The 24,584-nt window shown below is 37.0% G+C and overlaps 1 protein-coding gene across 1 annotated transcript in view; it reads right to left on the reverse strand.

The window, feature by feature from the left end:
- Positions 1-24,584, reverse strand: part of SPTLC3 (serine palmitoyltransferase long chain base subunit 3) — a 124,574-nt gene that overhangs the window by 65,378 nt on the left and 34,612 nt on the right. Inside the window, exons 3-4 of the mRNA XM_084889031.1 lie at positions 16,236-16,390; positions 15,471-15,619 (exon numbers count right to left, since the gene is read on the reverse strand). Coding sequence (XP_084745157.1) covers positions 15,471-15,619; positions 16,236-16,390 — 304 coding nt within the window. The remainder of the gene's footprint in view (positions 1-15,470; positions 15,620-16,235; positions 16,391-24,584) is intronic.

Here is a 24,584-nt window from a genome sequence, read left to right on the forward strand (position 1 = left end):
TTTCATGGGCCAAATACTGGGTTTGCAACTATCAGGCAAATCAATAAAAAATCAGATTCAGGAAAAAAAATACCTCTATTGTATTTATAGATGATACACTGCTCCTGGATTTTTACTGACATTTATTGACTAAAACAATTCAGGTATAACATATAGACTGCTGGCCTTCATATTGACATTGATCAATAATAGTGTGGGTGTTACTATCTCATTTCACAATCACCCATTCTTCCTGAGTGGCACATGGGAGGACTGTTTTTCACACTGTGGTTGTGGTCACTTTTTGTCTAGAGTGTCCTGTTTGCAGGTTGTCCCTTAGATTTGACCTAGGAGCAGGCTATTATTTATCATGGAAACCTGCCAGCTGGCTCATCTGGCTGTGCCTGTTGTGCTGTAATGATCATGCCTCTGAACCACTTTGCTTGAACTGGTGATTCCTGCATTAAAACCAACATCAGTCCTTCTACCAAAAACGTTCTACCATCCAGCTCTTCACCCCAAAACTCTCAGAATGCTCTGCTTTCTTCCTTATTCCTCTGTGCCCAGTCTAATGGGGGTTATAGAGCTATGATACCTCGTTAGTAGGTTTGTTTTCCTGTAGACATGCAGAACAAATGGGAAAAAAAATCCACATGTGATGTCTACAGTAGATCTAGAACATACTTTCATGCTGCACATAGACAGCTTCTGCTGGGTTAAAAGTCCTTCTGTCCTGTTAAAATAGAAGAGACAGTTTTTATCTGTCCACCTATCAGGCTTCATTTTAAGCAAACCATTTGCCACCCCTTGCCAGTTTAAAGCATTAGTAGATCATTAGAATCTGATACAAACAAAAACCTTAAGTGAGGCAAGGATATGTAATCATTATGATCCTTCCTATCATAAATAATCCTAATACTAGAATAATTTTTAGTAGACCAAATGATGACATCTACCTCACCTCTGACACCATACACAATAAATTCATGTTTTTATCCTTCTATTTTTTAGAAGGATAAATTTCTGATGTAATTTCAGACCTACAAAAAAATTGTAAGAACAGTACCAATAATCTCTAGATACTTTTCACTCAAATTCCTCAAATGTTATTTTACTATATTTCATTAAATCTCTCTCTCTCTCTCTCTCTCTCTCTCTCTCTCTCTCTCTCTCTCTCACACACACACACACACACACACACACTTTTATAAAAATTACATATGTATGTAATTTTTTATAAATATGTATAAATTTTTTATAAATATGTATAAATTTTTTATAAATATGTATTTTCTATATGTATGTTATATATGGAAACATACAGAAGTGATATCAGTTGCTTATAGGATACAGATAATAAGTTCAGGCTACATACTTAATGATATGTCAACATACCATGTTGAAATATTTCAAGATTTGTTAGTTGTCACACAACTTTTTAAGAGTAGTTCTGCCATTATCCCGATTGTACACAATTAGTAAAGCTAGAGCCATGATTTAGATTCAGCATGTCTGACTCTAGAGAATAAATTCTTCATCACTATTCCATGTCATTTTCCAAACTCTGGCCTAAGGGGTGCTAAGCATCTGTATGCTTCTAAAGATGTAAAGATTTGTTGCTAGGAACATCATAGGCTAATTTGAAATAACTTATGCACGTTCTCCATAAACTGATTTTTTTCTCTCTCAAGTTTATTTAGTTGGTAGCCAGTAACTATGTAGCCCTGTGTTTCTGGAGAAATTCTTGATATAGGGGCCAAAGTAAAAATTGTTTCTTTCCTATTTTTGGAAAAAGCTTACATTAATTGAAAAAGTTATATTAAGTATACTCAAAGGATTGCAATTATAGTATGTGAGAAACAGAGAAGGTAAGGGGGATGTGATCAAGTCTGGGATCAGTGGATACATGTGCATTTCTGGTGGTAGCTGCCTGGGGACAGCTGCAAGGTGCATTAGAGTAGCTTGAATGCTGGACATTGGACTTTCCATCCTCACCAGCCACTCCTCAGCCCTCACCATGGGACAAAAGTACCTGACTGCTGGATCACATGGATTGTGTTCACTGAAACAGTGGGCCTCTCAACAGGGGAGCAAAGACCAGGGAGACATCCTTGATGTCTGGGAGCTTCTTAACATTCTAGAATCTTTGCTCTCTCTTGATGAATGGGAGCCCCAATATGGTCTAAAAATAGAATAGCTAGATTCAGGCTTATAGTTAATTTTAACTTGATTAAAACAACAACTTGAACACTTCTTTCACACCTGAGTTTGTGACCCACCTGGCCTTTTCATTCATTAGCTATGTGACCTTGGAGAAGTTATTGATATTTTTTGGACTCTGGTTCACTCCTTTATAAAAGGAAGTGAGATTAAACAATAGGGACCTTGTCTCAGTTGTGATTCCATTCTCTATTTTACTTCCATGAAAGAGCAGAGAATTAAGTCCGGACATGGTGCATGATGAAATGGATAAGTTCTACCTGGTAGCATGGATGGAAATTAATTTATAGGCTCCTGTTTAGTCTTTCAATCCTCACTTTTTACTTCTGGAACTTATCCTATTCCTTCTTGGATTATTAAGTAACTCTCAATACATAGGGTGTTTAGATGATATAGAGTTTAAGAAAATATAAACAGGTTTTTGCCCTGAAGGAGTAGGGGAAAAAAATAAAAGCCTAGATACATTCCTTGATTCTGCAACTCAAATCTTCTTAATTCTGCTAGTCACCACCAGGTGAAAAGTTGTATCTAGGTTATGTCCTGCGTATTAAAAGAAATACAAATGCCAAAATGATTTTAAAAAATGGCTTTATCAAGAGGGTATGGAATAAATGGGTATCACATTTCTGTCAAGTAGTATTTTTGCCATCCCAAATGCTCCCATTTCCACAGTTAATCACCTGAATGTGTGAAGCTAGCAGTAGACATTGACAATGTCCTTGGTTTTCCTCAAGTTGTTATCAGTGGCTTTCAAGGATATACCCAGATGTCTATGTCAATGAAAGTTCATCTATATCTTTAGTATATTTGCATGGGATAGGATTTTCAATCTAAATAAAGTAAAGGAAACTAAAATTTAGATATGCAATAGATTTAGAAATCTGGACAATGGTATTAAATATATAGATGTTTTTCTTCCCAAGTTGCTATGATAGCGAGTACTTGTCTATATCAGCAGACATTTTATAGAGGGCCAGACACAAAATAATTTGGGCTTTGTGGGCCATGTGGTTTCTGTTGCAATGATTCAATTCTGCCATTATAAAGTCAAAGCAACCAGCCCTGGCTCGTGTGGCTCAGTTGGGTGGGTGATGTTCCATACACCAAAAGGTTGCCTATTCCATTCCAGGTCAGGGCACATACCCCAGCTGGGGGCTGGATCCCCTGGTGGGAGACCTGCAAAAATAGATGTTTTTCTCTCCCTCCCTCTCTCTTCCTCTCTCTCTAAAAACAATCAATAAAAATGTATTTTAAAAAAATCAATAAAATCAAAGCAGCCATAGATAATCCACAAAATAACGGTTGTGATTGTGTTCCAATAAAACTTTATTTATGGATACTAACATTTGAATTCCACAAAATTTCACATGTTACAAAATATTATTCTTATTTTTATTCTTAAGCTACTTAACACTAAAAGTTATTTGTAACTTGCAGTCAGTATGAAAACGGGGCAGTTTGATGAACCCTGAAGTAGTTGGTCTCTATTGATAGCTATGAACAATATGGCATAGTGCTCGTCTGTGAGACTCAGGATAACTAGTGTCTAGTCTTGACTTCTCAACCTAGTGACTGTACGAACACTGATAGGCAAGTCATTAAAAATCTCTAGACTTCATGTATATGGTATTTGTGAGGGCGGAGGGAAGATAATCTATAAATTCTAAAATTAGATAACCTACAAATTCTAAAATTGTATGAGTTCTAATTTTGCTCAATCATCCCAGGTATTACCTTGCTGGGACCGTAAGTATACTTGTGAAAATTATTGACATAGCTTGTTGAGTTGTTATGCTTCCTTGGCTTTGTTGAACCTACAGGGCCAATTTCCACATTTGCAAAAACATCCCTGCTAGTTGAAATTTGGCTGGGCTGTAATTTCTGTCACTGTCAAGAGTAGGGCTATTTCCTTGTTAAAACTATAACAGGTATTAGGAAATTTCCAAAAGGCTTTCAGAAACCAAGACACACTTTCATTTTCCTACTCATAAGCAATTCCTCTGAGAGTCCCTCTCCTCTTACAATTATTCTCAAATGAAAATAAAAAGGCTTGAGAGAAAAGCAATAACATTTTATTAATTGGGTTTTACAATAATTTGGTCTGAGAGGAATTGGCACTATTTATAAAGAATGATTTTGCTTTGTGAATTAAGAAGGTAAAACTAATTGAGGATGCTTATAGCCTATTTAATTGAACCTACTGTTTCAGAGCATGTTTATAGCATTGATTTGCATAAAACCATGCTAATTAAATTTGTTTTTTAAAAGAACACAAGATCTTTACTTGGTAACAATTTCCTAGAAAATGCTCATTCCCATAAGAATTTGAAAGACATAAGGACGATATTTATTTGAAATAGCTTTAAGGTCAACATTTTGCAAATTCATGCTGGCCCTTAGTTCAGGTTGGTTCAGGTTAGCAAGACTGCACATTTCTTGAATCTAGCTACAAATATTTGAGAGAAAAAAACATACAACAGCTTTAATAGTTTGAATTAAATGATAACAGAGAACTTGTCTGAAAGATAAAGAGGCAGACAAACCATTTAATGATTACAGATAATGTTCTCAAACGGTGAAAAAAAAAGGAGACATTTCAGCAAATTTGCCCATTACACTTAACATGAAAATCACAGCTGGAACTCAAGAAAGGAAAATAATTTCCTATTTTATTCAGTTACATTGATTCTTAATCAATATGTCCTTTATGATGTTTTTACGGTGAAACTATTTGAAGGCTACTTCTTGAAATTGCAATTATAATTTGAAGGAATGTTCTCAAATAAGCAGTTTTAAGGTATGCATACTATTCAGGTTTCCCTAATAAGATTAATCAAACACAAGGCTTTCCTTCCCCAAGGAAGAGAAATCTACAAGTAGAGGTGAGCTTTCATTGGCATTGAGTTAAATCTTGTGGCATTCCATGCATTTGTTTTCCTAGAAGTGAACTTCTTTTTCTTTTTTCTTTTTTTTTAATATATTTTATTTATTTTTTACAGAGAGGAAGGGAGAGAGATAGAGAGCTAGAAACATCGATGAGAGAGAATCATCGACCAGCTGCCTCTTGCACAACCCCCATCGGGGACGTGCCCGCAACCAATGTACATGCCCTTGACCGGAATCGAACCTGGGACCTTTCAGTCCATAGACCAACGCTCTATCCATTGAGCTAAACCGGCTTCAGCATAGAAGTGAACATCTTACTAATAGTTGCTGGTCAAACTATGACAGCACAAAGAGCTTAAGGAGTATATGTATTCAACTTATATACTACTACTACATATCTTCTGCATACTCTTAGACAATAAATGTGGAGCAGGGGAAAGAAAGAAAACAAAGCTTCTCTCTGGTCTGCCTGAGTTTAACCTTTCCTGGGTTCAAGACCAGCAATGTGTGTCAGGTGCCTATGTTCAGATATCAAAACCAACTGTCTTCACTGATTTTCTAGGGTTCTATTACCTACTTCTCAGTTTTTATTGATAGACTCAATTTCCTAAGCATATATGGTGTTCATCTCACACAAAGTAAAATACATTTTGAAAAATTTTAGACTGATTTGGTTAAGAAAGTTAGCCATGCTGGATAGTTTCCAGTGGTTCCCAAAGTGTGTTCCCCAAAGCAGCATGTCACCTGGCAACTCATTCGGAATACAAAATTGTGGATCCTATTCCAAACCAACTGAATCAGAAACTCTGTAGGTGGTACAACAAACTGTGTTTTTCCATGACCTTCAAGGGATGCTGATGTTAAAGTTTGAGAACCACAAATGGAGTCACTACAGCCAAACTGCTAAATTACTACAATCAAGTAGGTTGAGGCTTGAGCATACAATTCTATTCCTGTTTTAAGGATCCTGGGAACTTAAACTTTTGACCTTTCCAGTCCTGGGTCAATGCCTGGAACTACATCAAACCTCTAGATAATCCTGATTACCCTGAAGTACTAAGGAAAGAATGGTCACCTATTCAGACCACCTGATACCCTAATGGACCACTAGTTATCTACAGGGTTATCATCTCAAAGCAATCCAGAGGCTAAGAATGTGGGGTTGATGCTTCTCAAGAATGCACATTATTATTATTATTATTATTATTATTATTATTATAAGAATGCTTAGCTTTTCTCTCTTCTTCAGAACACTGAGTGTTGTCTAGTTGCATTTCTGATTTGAAAACCCTAAGACTCTTGAATAAATCTTTATCATTTATTTCTAGACACGTCCCTTAGACTCTGAGTTCATTGTACACACTAAAGAATCCACACAGCCTGGGGTAGAGTCCCTCCAATAGACTGAAAAATGTGGTCAGTCTGATTTAGTGGCAACATTTTGGAAATGCCAGAACTCTTTTTGTAAGACTGTGCCTCATTTTAGGCTCCTGTTGACTTTTAAGACAATAATTAACCCTCAAAATAGGAGTTCATTGTGGAAAATTAACAAATAATACAAAATAAAATATAATCATCCATATCAATGCATATATTCATGTAAAATGTATTTTTTTAAATGGGCCCATCATTTATATACTGTTTTATTCTTTTAACAATGTATTTTCCATATTAAAGATAAGAAAAGTGAGGACGAGGAAGACATATACCTTATGTCTTCCCTAGCTAGTTATTTAAAATTTTAAGGCAACATTTCTCAAAATGGAACTGCTGAGTTAAATACCTTGCTGTTGATACATTTTAATATTGCTCTCCAATTTACTCCAAAAGCAGTTTAGAACAATGGACTTTTCTTCACTTGTTTGAAACTATAAAATATTATTGTATTATTTAACTTTTCCTAATTAGGTGAAAAGTGGTAGCCGAGTCTCAAGAGAAAAATCCATGGTAAGTATAGAACTTTTGAAATTTTATAAAGTGAACATATACATATAACTGCAACAAGATAAAAAACAATATGAAAAGCAACTGCGAAGTTCCTTTGTGCCCCTCCTGGTTACCATTTCACCTCCCCTCAAAGTAACGGCTATTCCGTGCATTCTCAACACTGGTGTTATTGTTCCCAAAGAGTTGAAAATTAGTTTTTGGAGGGAGGATATCTTGTTCTATATATGCATAAAGCACAAATATCCATGTACTACATAAACAGATTTGTACTTATCTGTGGTATGAAAATACCATGGGAGGAGGAGATTAAAAAAAAAAAAAAAAAGGTTGGGAAACATCATACTATTCTGATTGTGCAGTTTTGCCTGTATTGAACTTTGTCAAAATATTGGCCCACTTCTTAAATTGGAATTATCTATTCTTTTGATTTTTAAGTCTTTACCTATTAAGAACTTTAATACTTTGTCTTATACACTGGGAATAACTTTATCCAATTTTATTCTGTGACTTTTAACTTAGTTGACATTGTTTTTATGTGAAGAATTTTGACTGTTTCCTTTTGTTGAATCTTTCCCTTTAAGTTCTCTGGTAGTGAGCCGAAACCAGTTTGGCTCAGTGGTAGAGCGTGGGTCTGCGGACTGAGGGGTCCCAGGTTCGATTCCGGTTAGGGGCATGTGCGTTGGTTGCAGGCACATCCCCGGTAGGGGGTGTGCAAGAGGCAGCTGGTCGGTGTTTCTCTCTCATCGACGTTTCTGGCTCTCTATCTCCCTTCCTTCCTCTCTGTAAAAAATCAAAAAAAAAAAAAAAAAAGTTCTCTGGGAGTGCTCTCTCTGGTGCCCTAGAGTAAAATACTGGCTGATTAGGCTTGAGAAATCTGAAGGGCAAACACTTGTGGATAGCTGTTGATCGGAAGCAAGCTGGCCTTCCTCTAAAAGGGAGTAGGGCGTGTTTTTCATGGTCCAGGGTGGCATGAGTGGTATGGAGTGGACCTGAAGGTCATTTACAATGGGTCCCTCTGCCTAAGAGGGCATTCTGCCAAGTAAGGTGAGCTCTGGTGGAAAATATTGGAGGTCATTATGGGATGTAGAACTGAGGAGGTGATTACAAGTAACAAGCTAGAGAAGAGGCTTTTATGCTCTGAATGTTTCTGTCTTTTCCACTCCCCCAAAATTCATAGGTTGAACATTTAATAAAGTCTTCAGACCTAATAAAGTGATAATATTAGGAGGCAGAACCTGTGTGAGGTGAGTAGGTCATGAGGATGAAGATAAGTAGATAAGTAGAATTTGTGCCTGTATAAAAGAGGACCCAGAGAGCCACACATCACTTACACGTGAGGATACCAGGAGAAGTTTGCAGCACAGAAGAGGGCCCTCACCCAACCACGCTGGAACTTTCACTTGCACTTTTAGCCCCCAAGACTGTGAACTTCTGTTGTTTATAAGCCCAGTCTGTGGTATTTAGTTGTAGCAATTCAAACAGGCAAAGAAAGGGTGTTGCTCACATCAAGGGGGCTACAGTCTGACATTTCTAACCAGGTACTCATAAGGAACACACACAAATGCGTTTTGTATTTGCATTGTCTGAATAGCTTTATTCTGTTCATTTTTCACTCATTTGTCACTTCATCCATTCATTCAGTTTCAATTTTATTTATATAGTGTTTTCTGGTGATGGCTGTTCTTTGTTTTTACATTTCAATTCCAAATACATTTGCGATTTATCTAAATGTAATTTACCTAGATGTAAAGTGTGAGGTAGAAATCTAACTCATTTCCTTATATGAACTTATTTCCTTATATGATTGCCAAGTGATCACAATAGCAATTATGATTCTTTTCTAACTGATTTGAAATATTGTTCTTATTATTCAGAAATGAGTGTGCCACATTGTGTATGTCTCTGGACTTTCAGTTTAGACTCCCCCCACCTTGTCCATTCATGTTATTGGGATTGTGTTCAATTTACATATTCATTTGAGAAAGTACCAAGTCATTCTCATCTAGGACATAGTCTCTCTCTCTCTCTCTCTCTCTCTTATACACACACACTTCAAAGATTTATAATCTTCCACAGCACATTAACAAAGTTATTATGAAAAACTATGCTGTAATTACCAAAGTTATCCCATGTGGCACAATTTGAAGCAGACAGCCTAGACCAGGGAGCATGCTAATAGAAAACAACAGGAGTATAGAAGAGGTAAATTTAAAATGTCAAACATTTTAAATGCTTGATTATGACTCTAAATTGCTATCTCACTCTGCCTACTGTTCAGAATATAAAAAATGCATAACCCCCTTCCCCAATCCCATCAGCCTGTGGATTGTTAAACTGATCCATAAGCAAGTCAAAGCCTCCCTTAGTTATTTATTTCACAATTTTTTTAGTTGTACACAAAAATTAATATCAGCACATCATTTTGCTTCTTAAAAACAGCATTTGCAGTTCTGCAGTATCTGTCTGAAGAGTAACTGTTTCCAGCTATATTTTGGGCTTAGTTTGAGCATTTGCAGGTGTGGGTTCGGGCTGCACACTAGACTCCTTCTTTGCTGCTCCTTCAACTAAATCGACCTCTCTCTTGGACACTGAGGTATTTTCGTGGTGGTTGCAGCAGGGAGATGAGAACCAGGTGCCTGGCTGTGATCTATCTTTCTACTTTTATCCTTTGGGATAACTTTAATTGTATTTGTTTTTTTATTACAACACATTGTTCAGTTTAGGTTTTTAGGCAAATCTCAGCTGTTTTCTTTCAGTAACCAAATATGTTCTAGTTACACATTTTTGGTCAAAATAATGTGTGTGGTCTTCTTTTATTATGTTTTAAATACTTTCTCTTGATATTCATTTTGCTTAATTTTTCTATTTTGTAATATAATTTCAGGGTTCTCCCCTGCCCCAATGACATTGGAAACTATTATTAAAAGGCTGGGATGGATATATTGATTAAGGTATTACATATGTGTCCTTATCCTTTGATTGCCTCCTCCTTCCCACTCATGCCCTCACCCACCTGGTATCCATTGGTTAGGCTTATATGCATGCCTACATGTCCTTTGGTTGATCTCTTACACCCCTCCCCCACTGTCCACTGCCTTCCCTCTGATGTTTGATGGTCTATTCAATGCCTCTCTGTCTCTGGATCTGTTTTTGTTCATCAGTTTATATTGTTCATTATATTCCACAAATGAGTGAGATCATGTGGTATTTAACTTTCTTTGACTGGCTTATTTTGTTTAGCATAATGCTCTCCAGTTCCATCCATGCTGTTGCAAATGATAAGAATTCTTTCTTTTTTATAGCAGCATAGTATTCCATTGTGTAAATGTATCACAGGTTTTAATCCACTCATCTGCTGATGGACACTTAGGCTGTTTCTAAATCTTAGCTATGGTAAATTGTGCTGCTATGAACATAGGGGTTCATATATCCTTTCTGATTGGTGTTTCTAGTATCTTGAGATATATTCCTAGAAGTGGGATTACTGGGTCAAATGGGAGTTCCATTTTTCTTTTATGAGGAAACTCCCTACTGTTCTCCACAGTGGCTGCACCTGTCTGCATTCCCACCAGCAGTGGATGAGGATTCCTTTTTCTCCTCATTTTCCTCAGCACTTGTCATTTGTTGATGAGAGCCATTCTGACATGTGTGAGATGGTACCTCATTGTTGTTTTGATTTGCATCTCTCAGATGATTAGTGACTTTGACTAATGTGTTTGTATGACTCTTGGCCTTCCTTATGCACTCTTTAAAAAAAGTATCTTCTTAGGTCTGTTGCCCACTTTTTTTTTTTTAAATATATTTTTTTATTGATTTTTCTTACAGAGAGGAAGGGAGAGGGATAGAGAGCCAGAAACGTCAATGAGAGAAACATCGACCAGCTGCCTCTTGCACACCCCCTACCGGGGATGTGCCCGCAACCAACGCATATGCCCCTGACCGGAATCCAACCCTCAGTCCGCAGACCGAAGCTCTATCCACTGAGCCAAACCGGTTTCGGCATGTTGCCCACTTTTTTATTGGGTTGTTTTTCTTCATTAAGTTGTATGAGTTCCCTCAGATTTTTTCAATAGATAATAGTTACACATATGTTGATATATATGTGATTCGATATGATGCTATTTTGTTGTATTGACAACAAGCTTCAAAACTTCATATGTCTAATTTTATGGAGGTGTTAATATCAAAGATATTTTCATACTTAAAAATGTAGAATTTCATGCAAAAAAAAACATTTGCGAGAAGTTTTAATTCATTACTTTATTTTTAAGAAGAGTGCTGCTGAATAATTTGGGAAGCTTATGGTGAACATGCTTTATCTCAAGATATTTGTGAATGCTGGTTTAAATGCTTTAAAATTGATGATTTTGATGTGAAAGACAAAGAATGTCCAGGTCAACTTAAAAAGTTTGAAGACCAACAATTAGAAGCATTATGGGATTAAAATGCATGTGAAACTAAAAAACAACGTGCAGAATGATTAAACATTGCTCAGCAAACAATTTCTGATAATTTACAAGCAATGGGAAAGATTTTAAAGAAAGGAAAATGGGTGCCACATTAACTGAACAAAAGACAAATGGAAAAACCAAAAAGTCATCAGTAAAATGTTGCTTCAATGGTATGAAAGAAAGTTTTTTTGTTTTTGTTTTGTTTTTGTTTTTTTTTTTTGCATCAAATTGTGGCTGGTGATGAAAAATGGATTTGTTTTGAGAATCCCAAATGCACAAAATCATGGGTTAATACAGGTCAACCATCAACATCGACTGCAAGGCCAAATCACTTCAGAAAGACAATGCTCTGCATTTGGTGGTGTATTATGAGCTTCTAAAATCAGGTGAAACTGTTAATACTGATTGCTACTGACAACAAATAATCAATTTGAACCACACTTTGATCGTGAAATGGCCAGAATGTGCCAGAGGACAAAGCAAAGTATTTTGCTTCATGATGATGCACCATCACACACTTCAAAACCAGTTAAAGACATGTTAAAAGATCTTGCTGGGAAGTATTAACCCACCAGCTGTATTCACCAGACCTTGCTCCTTCAGATTTCCACTTGTTTCAATCTATGGCACATGCACTTTCTGAGCAGCACTTCAAAACATATAAAGAAGTGGAAAATTGGATCTCTGAATGGTTTGCCTCAAAACAAGAAAAGTTCTATTGGGACGATAACCACTTATTACCTGAAAGATGAGGGAAATGTGTAGCTAGCAATGGACATTACTTTGAATAAAGCACTTTTGATGTTTCTCTTAAAATTATCATGTTTTCTTTGATTACAAAATCTGCCATTATTAACCAGTACACCTAAATGTTGAAGATTAAACCCTTATCGGTAATAACATTGGCAAATATGTTCTCCCATGCAGTGGGCTTTCTTGTTGTTTTGTTGATGATTTCTTTTGCTGTACAAAAGCTTTTTACTTTGATGTAGTCCCATTTGTTCATTTTCTCTTTAGTTTTCATTGCTCTAGGAGCTGTACTGGTAAAAATATTGCTTTGGCATAAATATGAGATTTCTCTACCTGCGGATTCCTCTAATATTTTTATGGTTTCCCATCTTATGTTTAAGACCTTTTTCCATTTTGAGTTTACATTTGTGTATGGTGTAAGTTGGTGGTCTAGTTTCTTTCTTTTTTTGGGGGGGGGGCGGTATGTATCTGTCCAATTTTCTCAACAGCATTTGTTAAAGAGATTGTCTTGACTCCATTGTATGTTCTTGCCTCCTGTGTCAAATATTAATTGAGCATATTAATTGGGTCAATTTCTGGGTTCTCTGTCCTATTCTTAAGGGATTAAACATTCTGAAACTTTTACTTTTGGTTCCTTAAGAAGCTATTGGTTACTAAAATTAAGTCTTTGTATTTCCTAGTTTTTACTGTTTATCCATTACATTATTAAACATTCTCTTAAGACTATATAGCATAAAGTTTCCAAAAGTTACTTGTGTTTCTTGAAATAAGTGGCATTCAAAATTATGTTACTACTTCTTGCATGTTATGTTAAGGTTACTATTTATATTGCAGAACTATTTTAAATGTACCCGTTTACTCATTTATTTTGGATTATTTATGTCCTTGTTTTCAGGTCTTTTATTTGTCTAAAATTATTATGGGTGGTTTTATTTTTCTGTCTCACAGTTTATTTGAAAACCATTAAAATCTTCTTTCTAGAGTTTGAGCTGGAGAGCTCAATAAAGTCGGTAAACATTAAAAGGCCACAGTCAGGGACCCAGATTCCACATGTGGCTTCCACTTGGGGCAAACCATTGCTCCTATCAAGCTCTCATTCTTCAGCTTCTGAGGGCTGTGATGGGGGAATGTTTTGTCTCTGTGAGCTGAGGGGGGGTCATCATATTCTGGTATTTGTTTTCTTTTGGGTCCATTAATAATCTTGGTGTTGAGTATCACTAGCACCAAAAGAAACATCTGCAAAGTTACTGACTCCTGTCCCTTATGACCAGGGTCTTTTTCCAGTATCTGCTCCATGCCAAATAAGGCAGGTGGGCAACCGCATTCTAAGTGGAGTGGAACCTTTTGATACCCTGCTTTTCATACCTCTAGCCATCATGCCTCAAATAAAGATAAGTACGATGTCTTTCTTAAAAAAATTTGGGCAACCAGTTATAAATTCTGGAGCTTTACTTAAGTATTTATTGGTAATTTGGATAAAAATTTACTTTGTTCAATTTGAGTTGTTATTTATTGCACAGAACTGAATAATTACATGTTTTTAAAGCCCTTCGGTCAACTGGTTATCTAAGTTGTGACTCATTATTCATGAATGGTAAATCTCTTTTTAGCATATTTACTCCTGATTCTCAGACAGGCCCTGCATAATTACCCTGGATGGGAAACTGCCATTGTAGAAATCGCTGAGCTACACTGGGAGTAACTGTGATTAATAAGCCACCAGGGGCCCATCACTTAGTCACTATGATCTTAGTTTGTTCCTCTACAACAGTGTTCAGCAAACTCATTAGTCAACAGAGCCAAATATCAAAGGCACAACGACTGAAATTTCTTTTGAGAGCCAAATTTTTAAAATGTAAACGTCATCTAATGCCACCTCTTCAAAATAGACCCGCCCAGGCCATGGTATTTTGTGGAAGAGCCACACTCAAGGGGCCAAAGAGCCGAATGTGGCTCATGAGCCACGGTTTGCCGACCAGTGCTCTAGAATGTGGGAATAACACAAACTACCACAGCCTACCACAGCACAGGCTTTCTGTGAAGAAAAAATGAGATGGTGTATAAGCAAATGAAGTACCAGGAATAGCAAAGTACTCTCTAGGAGAAAGTTTGTATCACTCTTCCTCCCTGAAGTGGAGTAATAGTTTCCTTCTCACTGATGTCACTCCTCTGAATAACAGAGAATGTTATAGCTAAAAAAGAAATAAATAATCAGTCTGTTCCACCTAGCCCATTCATTCATTCATTCATTCATTCATTCAACACAATAGTCAACAGGCCAATTCCTTCGTTAATGAAGTTTATGTTGTGGTTGCAGACAGGCAATATACAAATCAAGTTCAGTGTGGACATCATTCAGAAAACTGGAAGAAAGAGCTAAATCCAAATGAGAAGTTATTTTCCAATGGGCATAAAGTTTCAGTTTGATAAGTGAATAAATTCTAAATATCCTCTGTATAATTTAGTGCCTACTGTCAACAATACTATATTGCGCACCCAAGAATTTATTAAAAGGGTAGATCTCATGATAAGTGTTCTTACCACAAAAAAGGGGGGGGGGCACAAAGAAACTTTCTCAGGTGATAGATATATTTATTACTTGATTGTGGTGATAGCTTCATGGGTGCATGCATATGTCTGAATTCATTACATTGTATATATTAAATAAGTAAAGTTTTTTTTTATATCAATTATACCTCAATAAAGCTGTTTAAAAAAGAAAAAGAATGCCCTAACTGGTTTGGCTCAGTGGATAGAGCGTAGGCCTGTGGACTGAAGGGTCCCAGGTTCGATTCCCATCAGGGGTATGTACCTTGGTTGCAGGCACATCCCTGGTGGGGGATGTGCAGGAGACAGCTAATTGATGTTTCTCTCTCATTGATGTTTCTGACTCTCAATCCCTCTCCCTTCCTCTCTGTAAAACATCAATAAAATATATTTTAAAAAAGAAAAAGGTGGGAGAAAGAACCCAAAAGGGGCCAAGCAAAAGAGATAATAGTTGCTATTTTAGATAATAATGGTCAGGAAAGATCAAATTTTTATTCTGAATAACTAAAATCTACTTGACAAGAGCATAGTGTTTGAAATTTCCATGAAGACCTTCATATACCTTTCCCCTCTTGCATTATATACCAGCTTTTTGAGTCACACAGTCTAAATAAGATCTACATTTGAGAAGTAGCCACAGGGAATCTGAAACCCAACTAGACAAAATTTCAAAATGGTGAACATACATACCCATTTCATGTCTGGTACTGGCCACACCTACGCCATACTCCTCTAAAACCTCCTTCACTGTCCTCATAGATTCATCGTACCTGACTGCCAAGCCAAGGAAGTTATAGGAGCCCATGTTGATGACATCTTTGATGATTCTTCCAGTGAAGCTGCAGGGAGAAAGGCAGGTGAGTACAAAGGGCATTGCCATTTAATATAATCATAGTGCCCCATACAAGACTCACAAAGAAATCTCTTTCTGGTCCAAATGATACATATATTTTTAGACTTGCATGGTTGCCACCACAAAATGGGTTGTCCTTAGAGGAAAGTATCCCCATATTGCAGCTGGGTAGAGTATTACAAAAAGGTGTCAAAGCCATGCAATATTACATAGTCCTGATTTTCCTCAGGCACTCGCTTTCATGACACCTGTGCCCTGGTTTAAAGTGCAGCAAAAACTTTCTCAATGAGAAAAAAAGCTACGGTCATCACTTCAGCAAGAAGTAGAGGATATAATTTGTCAATACAGCTGAGAAGGGCTTTTCCTTGCTGTCTGGCTCTGTGTATCCTGCACCTTCTGACACAGATCTTACTTAACTGCAATATAAACATGCTACCCTTGGAAGCAGAATCACTGTGACTTCCCCTACTGGGATGTGAGGGCTTGCAAAAGGCTGAATGATGGAAGACCAATTGCTTTCTTGCTGTGGTTTTTCAGATCTGTAATCTGGTGCCCACGAAAGGATTTCCTTTCAACCAAGCCCCTCCAGGTGATGGCCTCACCGAAATGTCCAGTTGTAGTCATCCGACACCCTCTCCACCACGTCAAACAGAGGCCCTGGGGCACTGCAAATGGGCCGGTTCCAGTTGTCTCTGATTCTCATGTAAATGTTTCGTGTGTAGAAATTCTCAAAGTTTTGATACAGTGGCACAAAATCCTGTATAAGAGAGGCAGAAGTTTATCTTTGGCCCTCTTCATTTTCTATCTCATTTGCAATTGAAGACTAAGAGAAGACCTAGAAGATCCATTCAAATATTTCATTCGCAAATATTTTCTGAGAAAGGGTTTGTGGGTAAGGGGACAAGCAGGGCCCATAAATAATTGTAAGAATTTTATACCAAAATAATTTATACTTTAGTGGGGAAGGTGAAGAAAAAAAAAAAGCAAATAAAGGCAACAAAGCTTATAGAATGATATAAAACAAGTCCCAAAATGTGTGGAGACAATGAATAATTAGGAGTGGGTTTCCTCATCCTCCTACTCTTTAAATTATTTGTTCTCCTTTCCTGAGGGAACAGCAGAACCCTGGGGAAAGGCTTTGTGGACGTTCTTCTTGTGCTATTGGTTAGACCCAGTCATCTCCTAAGTTGGTCCATTCCAGGGGAAAACAAATATAACCTAAAGGTTTTAATGGCTGGTGACTGCACCCAAGCCATGATCTTTTCTGTCACTTTACCCTCTGGTCTCTAGTGACAATGCCATCACTTTTGGGGTGAAATTTTTATTATCTATAAGATAGAATGCTCATAACCACATGCTGGGCAATCTATTGCATGTGAATTTGAAGGATGGTTGGGTTCCTATACTTGTCACATTTGTAAGTTGAAAAATATCATTCCAAGTGCATTTTCTCTCAAATAGTTAACAATCCTGATGTAGGTTTTACTATGATTTAAGGCTACAAGGTTATGATAATCAGTTATACCTTTTTATGCTCTAACAGGGAAATGGACATGTTTTGAAAGAAAGGGGGATTTTGTGCAATTCCAGGAAATTTTTTCTAAACTATTTCCTCCTCGATTTAATAACATTTTACAGAGTGTTTACTATCCTGCAGATAACACTCTATCCCCAAACGTTATTTGTCTTTCTATTTCCATTTTTTAAAATTTCTTATTTGAAATACATCCGATAAACTCATTCCATCTAGAGAAAAGAGACAAGTAGGTCCTTAAGTTATATTTCTGGACTCTGAATAAAATTATGGTTTTAGATTTTATGATAAATCTTATTCAAGATAAAATTACCCATTGGTTTAGGAGAGAACTGAATAGTTGATTTAGAAAAACAGTTGGTTTTAGGTAGAAAATAACCAAAATATTATGTCTTCAAAATTAAGATAAAATTAATTTCAGACATGGAACCATAAGATGCATAGATATTAGGGCAGAGGGGACATGGAAGTCATAGAGTTCAAATGCCCATTTGACAAGTAAGGAAAATCAGATCCAACAAAGGGATCTGAACTGAGGTCAACCTCTCACCTCACCCACTCTCCCAGCAGTCACTTCAGGGTGACCTCAGGCTGGCACTTGCCCCAGCCTGTCCAAGATTCCCTCTAAAACACCAGCAAGGATGGAAACATGACCACCAATATGGAAAAGTAAGGCCAACAGACTGCCAAACCATGGAGTACTGTCCATTCACCATAAGGAACTTGGCATTGACTCAAGAAAACAACTTGGGGCTTCTCATTATTGATGCCTTATAAAGATATCCATCCCTGAGGTAAGGTGGGAAAATACTCCATCCTGCCAAAACTTTCTGGTTTCTGACTCAGAGGTAAAAAATTTCCGCTGGTAAGAAAACCAGCAGCTAGCTCTTAATTGGGATAAATACTCTGAAGGCAAAATACAGGAATTGTGGAGAAAATGTTCTGATAGAAAATGACCTTTACATTAAAAATAAGCTTTTACTAATTAGGTATCTGAAACTTCTTGGTCAAAAGGATGGCCCCCAGCTTTCTCCCCCCCCCCCCCCACACACACACACACAGAGAGTCATTTCTTTGTGGATGATATGAGCACTAAACTAAATCTGAAAATCAAGTTCAGCAATCTACATGTTCCTGAGAAGGCCAATTGAGCTTGGGAATCTATTTATAATTCAAGATACGGTCCATGAAAGAACTACCTTGCTTGTTCGTTGCCTCCTCCTCACCTGTGAGTCCTACCACTGCATGGGTGTGCTGTCACCCCACCCCATTCCTTTGAGCATCAGTGAGGTTTCTTCAGGAGCAGTTAATACCTTGCAAAGGTCAATGTCCTCTAGTCTTAGGTAAGCCTCCCACAGCCTTTTAACTAGACCAGAAAATGAAACCTGACTGGATATTGCAAAAACAAGAGTTGCAATAGGAGAGCATTGCAATAGTATGTGAATATTTTTATCTACCTGTCGATTTAATTTGTCACTTGACCTACTCACTGTTCATTTTTTTTTTCTGACACAAATAATGGGAGAGTAAACCCCAGGCTCTAAGGACACAATCATTTTAGGGGTAGGCTACAGGAGGATTCAGCAAAACCTAAAAATGCAGTTACAAATATGGATTGTTGTGTTTTTTTTCTGCAATATGACAATCTTTCTTTTTCCATCTTTTTTAAGTGTTATAGATATTTCTATCTAAGTTTTATAGATAAATTAATAGAAAGGCAGAAAATTTGAGTAAAAAAATTGGGAATTGAACTTTGTTCTAAAACCAGCACTCTTTTTGATAAACCATGCTGCAGGACTAGGGTGTTTATAAGGAATCAAAGAGAATATATGCAGAGGTCCATTAAAAAAACTAAAAAAAACAAAAAACAAACCACCAAATTTGGAAGCATATCCATTCTTATTTTATTTAACTGCATTTTCATTCAGTATCAAATAGAATCATGAATTTGTCAAGACAGAAAAATCAGGCACCACTAGTCATTTGTTCCTACATTGACACTTCTGTTCTCACCTAAAATTCACTTTTATATCATTACTAGAGGCCCAGGGCATGAAATTCATGCAGGGAGTTGTGTGTCCCTGAGCCCAGCCAGCATCCTCTTCAATCTGGGACCCCTTGAGGGATGTCCAACTGCCCGTTTAGTCCCGATCCTACTAGGGGCCTGCCTGATTGCCCCTAACCACTTCTGCCTGCCAGCATGATCACCCTCTAACCACTCCCCTAACACCCTGATTGATGCCTAACTGCTCCCCTGCCAGCCTGTTTGTCCCTAACTGTCCAGGCAATAGGCCTGGTCACCCCTATTTGCCCTCCTCTGCAGGCCTGGTCCCCACCCAACTTCTCTCCCCTGCAGGCCTGGGTCTCCCTCAACTGCCCTTCCCTGCAGGCTTGGTCACCCCCAACTTTACTCCTCTGCTGACCTGGTCACCCCTAACTGCCCTCCCTTGCAGGCCTGGTACTTCCCAACTGCCCTTCCTTGCTGGCCTGATTGCTCACAACTGCCCCTGCCAGCCCATCTTGTGTCCACATGGGGGTGGCCATCTTTGACCACAAGAGGGTGGCCATCTTATGTGTTGGAGTGATGGTCAATTTGCATATTACCTCTTTATTATATAAGACTAGAAGCCCATTGCATGAAAATTCATGCACTGGAGGGGGCATCCCTCAGCCCGGCCTGCCCCCTCTTATTCAGTCTAGGAGCCCTCAAGCACAGAAGGTGACCAGGTGATCAGGGGAAGTTGATGCCCCCATCACACCTCTACTGCTGCCACTGTTGGCAGTGCAAGCCTCGATAGTCCCTGGTTACCTGTGCCTCAGGCTGGCCCTGGGGGGCTGGGGGGCTGAAGGGACTGGGGAACTCTGGAGGCAGGCACATGGCAAGGCTGTGCCTGCTTGGGGGGAGGCTCAGCCTTGCAGCATGCCTACTGCCCCAATGAGGCTGAGGGGACTGGGCACTGCCATCTTGTGGCTGTGGGCACTGCCATCTTTGAGGGCATGGCAGTCAAGTAGCATATTCCCTCCTTATTGGCTGTGGGCACCTCCATCTTTGTGACAGCTGAGGGTCAATTGGCATATTCACTCTTTATTATATAGGATGTCCTTTTGGAAAACAGCTTGTTCTTTTACCAGGGTTGAGCTCATAATAATAATAAAATATTTGTGTTTTCTTTTTTGTTGAAAAGAATAACTGTATTATGAACAGTCCTTAGAAATATGAGAAACACAAAAGAAAAATGAATAAATTTAATTTTTCTTATTCAGAAATTAGAGGGAGGTTGAATAAACATAGTGAACTTAGTACTTGTACGTATTCTACCACTCATCTATAAGTCCTATGAAATGACAAAAAATGGCAATCTCAGAACAAAATGAATCTATAAATTCCAGAAAGCAGTCTAAGAGTATCATAAGTCAAGAATATTAAAGGATCACAAAAGATAGAAAATGAATTAAGACCTGATCGATGGAGAAGGAAGACCCCAGGGATCTATAGCTCTAAAACATTCGCAGAAAAGACTTGTGTGGACATAAGTGACATGTAGCAGAGTGTCAAGCTGAGAGTCAATACCTGTAAGAAGTTGATACTCAGGGTGAACAACTGAAAAGCTGGCTCTCTTTGTCCTCCTTTTGTTGGGTTAGTAAGTAAGAAGCAGAGATATTATCCATAGGACAAAGCACTGTGGTGGGAAACAAGGGCTGAACAGAAGAGCAATGTCCCAATGTGGGGAGCCCACACAGCAATACATGCTACTGTTCCTGGCAATTCATTCTATTTCCCTCTACAGTCACTCATGATAGGGGACAATGTGGGAAAGTAAGGATTCTAGATGCAAAAAGGAGCATAAAGCAAAATGCCACTACTATTTAAGGAAAACTAGCACAATAAGAGGCACAAAATTTAATAATTAATCTAGAGAAAAGGCAATAGAGAAAACAGAAGGATAATTATATATATATATATATATATATATATATATATATTTAACTATATAATATATTTTTAGAGAGACAAAACAAAATAATGTGTTCTTTAAAAAAATAAAATATTTTAAAGTATAATGGACACTATTGAAGAGCAAATTAATAAGCTAGAATAATAAGCTGACTACGTTTTTCAGGGTCTAATGACAAAGGACAGAAAAAAAAAAGAAAAAGCCAAGAGATATGAAGAACAAATTCAGAAGATCTAATAGGAGTTACAAGATTGAAAGGAGGAGAAATGAAAGAGGAGGAAAAGGAAAAAAGAAGAAATCTCAGCCAGTGTGGTTCAGTGGTTGAGCATCGGGAGATTACAGTTTGATTCCAGATCAGGGCACAAGACTGGATTGCAGGCTTGATCCCCAGTCTTAGTCTTGCAGGAGGTAATCTATCAATGATTTTCTCTCATCATTGATGTTTCTATCTCTCTCGCCCTCTCCCATCCTCTTTGAAGTAAATTATATATAAATGTAGTGGACTTAGTACTTTCCAACCTTCCCTCAGGCTGCATGATGGCATAACTTCATAAAGCATCAATGATGAAAAGCCCCAAGTTGTTTTTTCAAGTTAAAGCCAAGTTCCTTATGGTGAGTGGACAGTCCTCCATGGTCTGACAATCTGTTGGTCTGACTTATATATTGTTGGTCGTGTTTTCCATCAATGCTGGTGTTTTAGAGGGAAACTTGGACAATCTGGGGCATGTGCTAGCCTGAGGTCTCCCTGAAGTGACTGCCAGAAGAGTGGGTGAAATGGGAGGTTGACATGAGTTAAGGTCCCTTTGCTGGATCTGATTTTCCTCACTTGTCAAATGGGTATTTGAACTCTATGACTTCCATGTTCCCTCTGCCCTGGTGTCTATGCATCTTGTGGTTCCATGTCTGAAATTAATTTTATCTTAATTTTGAAGACATAATATTTTGGTTATTTTCTACCTAAAACCAATAACTTTTTCTAAATCAACTATTCAGTTCTCTCTTAACCAAGATTTCATAAAATCTAAAACCATAATTTTATTCAGAGTCCAGAAATATTACTTAAGGACCTACTTGTCTCTTTTCTCTAGATGGAATGAGTTTATCTGATGTATTTCAAATAAGAAATTTAAAAAAATGGAAATAGAAAGACAAATAACGTTTGGGGATAGAGTGTAATCTGCAGGACAGTAAACACTCTGTAAAATGTAATTAAATCAAGGAGGAAATAGTTTAGAAAAATTTCCTGGAATTGCACAATCTCCTTTTCTTTCAAAACATGTCCATTTCCCTGTTAGAGCATAAAAAGGTATAACTGATTATCATAACCTTGTAGCTTTAAGTCATAATAAAACCTATATCAGGTTTGTTAACTATTTGAGAGAAAATGCACTTGGAATGATATTTTTCATCTTACAAATGTGACAAGTATAGGAACCCAACCATCCTTAAAATTCACATGCTGTAGATTGCCCCAGTATGTGGTTATGAGCATTCTATCTTATAGATAATAAAAATTTCACCCCAAAAGTGATGCCATTGTCACGAGACTGGAGAGTAAAGTGACAGAAAAGATCATGGCTTGGGAACAGTTACCAGCCATTAAAACCTTTAGATTCTATTTGTTTTCCTCTGGAATGGACCAACTCAGGAGATGACTGGGTCTAACAAGTAGCACAAGAAGAGCATTCACAAAGCCTTTCCCCAGGGTTCTGCTGTTCCCTCAGGAAATTTGCTCTATTAACATACATTTCTCAGATATTGTAAGCTTGAGTTGACAAAAAATAAGTCAAAAAGATTCAAATAACATAATGAAGAATTTTGTTGTAGTGAACCTATAGGACAGTTTATAGTTTTTCATGGCACACATTTAAAACTTACAAGGAATTGCAATCCCATCTCAGAGTTTACCCATGTCTAGTTCTGTCCCCTGAATGTAGAGAAAGACCTCATTTGTCCTTCCCAAATCCTGTGGGCTCTACTAGGACATTGATCTTTAACCAAATGGGCCTTTGAGGTTAGCCCTGAAAACAGTTATTTTTAAAACAATTTGTGTCAATGGAAAAATTTGATCTAAGTTTCAGCTCCATTTTTTTAATTTGCTACATGATCTTGAATAGGTCAATTAAATTATCTGATGTTAATTTTCTCTTCATAATGTGGAGATAATACTGCCTACCTGTGGTGAAGATGATTAGTAATATGTTAAAAAGCACAGCATCTGACAGAGTAGCTGGTGCAAAGGTGGAGTGAACTAGGTTAAAGATACAGCTATGTGAATCTGAACGAGGTTAAAGATACAGATGTGAATCTGGCTCTGCCACTTACTACTTGTGTAACCTGAGGCCAGTTATTAAACCCCCATAGGCTCAGTTTTCTCATGGGTAAAATGGGAATAACAATTCCTATTTCATAGGTGCCTGAGAATTCAATGAAAATACATGTTTACTACTGTCACAGAACTCTGTGAATAAATGTAGATAAAAGGAAAAAGAAATTGCAATACAACTATCTGAGAAACTGTGACAACTAAGAAGAGAACTTATTTAGTTGGTAACATTTGAAATTAATATGAAAATATCATTGGCTTTCCTATACATCATCAATAACTAATTAGAACATAGGATAGAGGAAAAAGGTCGTATTAAAAAAGCACCACCATGAAAAAATCATAATCAAATAATAGAAAAAGGGGAAATGATAGAACTTTAGAATAAAGAAAATTATAAAATATTAATAAAGAACATTAAAATATCTAAATAAATAGAGAGATGTATCATGTTTCTGAAAGAGAAGACCAAATATTATTAAAATATCAAATTTTCCAAAATTAACCTATAAGTTTAATGTATTGCTAATTAAAATAAGTTTTTTTCTTAAAATGCAGTACCTGACAAACTAATTCTAAAGTCTACACAGAGAGAAAATCTTTAAGAATTACCTAAAACTTGTATATTTATCTAAAAAATAGGCAGATTAATATTTCAAATCGATGGGTAAAAATTAGCCATCTATTTAATTGAGAAGATTTAAAATATATCTTTAAAAAATAATCATCCTACCTCACACAGCACATAGAAATAAATTTTAGATGAATTTTTGGATTAAATATATTAACACCCCAAATCATAAAAGTACCAAATAAACTAAAGAAAAATGTGTTGTAATTTTGAGATTAAAAAGTGCTTTCCTAAACATGATTAACTTTCCCTCCTCAAAGAAAAAAATAACAGCATAATAATAATAATAACAAAGAAAACATAAAAGAAATGTTTGATGCATATCACATAAAAATTAAAACAGTATGTATGGCTAAATATAGAATAGAATAAGTTGAAAGCCAAGAAGCAGAATTAGATAAATCTTTAAAATACATTTAACAGACAAATTATTAACATAAGGATATATAAAAGGAACTGCTCTAAATCAATAAGAAAAATAATTTAATAAAATTATAAACAAAG

Source organism: Pipistrellus hanaki (genome assembly GCF_964339955.1).
Source record: "Pipistrellus hanaki genome assembly, chromosome: 6".
Taxonomy (NCBI): Eukaryota; Metazoa; Chordata; class Mammalia; order Chiroptera; family Vespertilionidae; genus Pipistrellus; species Pipistrellus hanaki.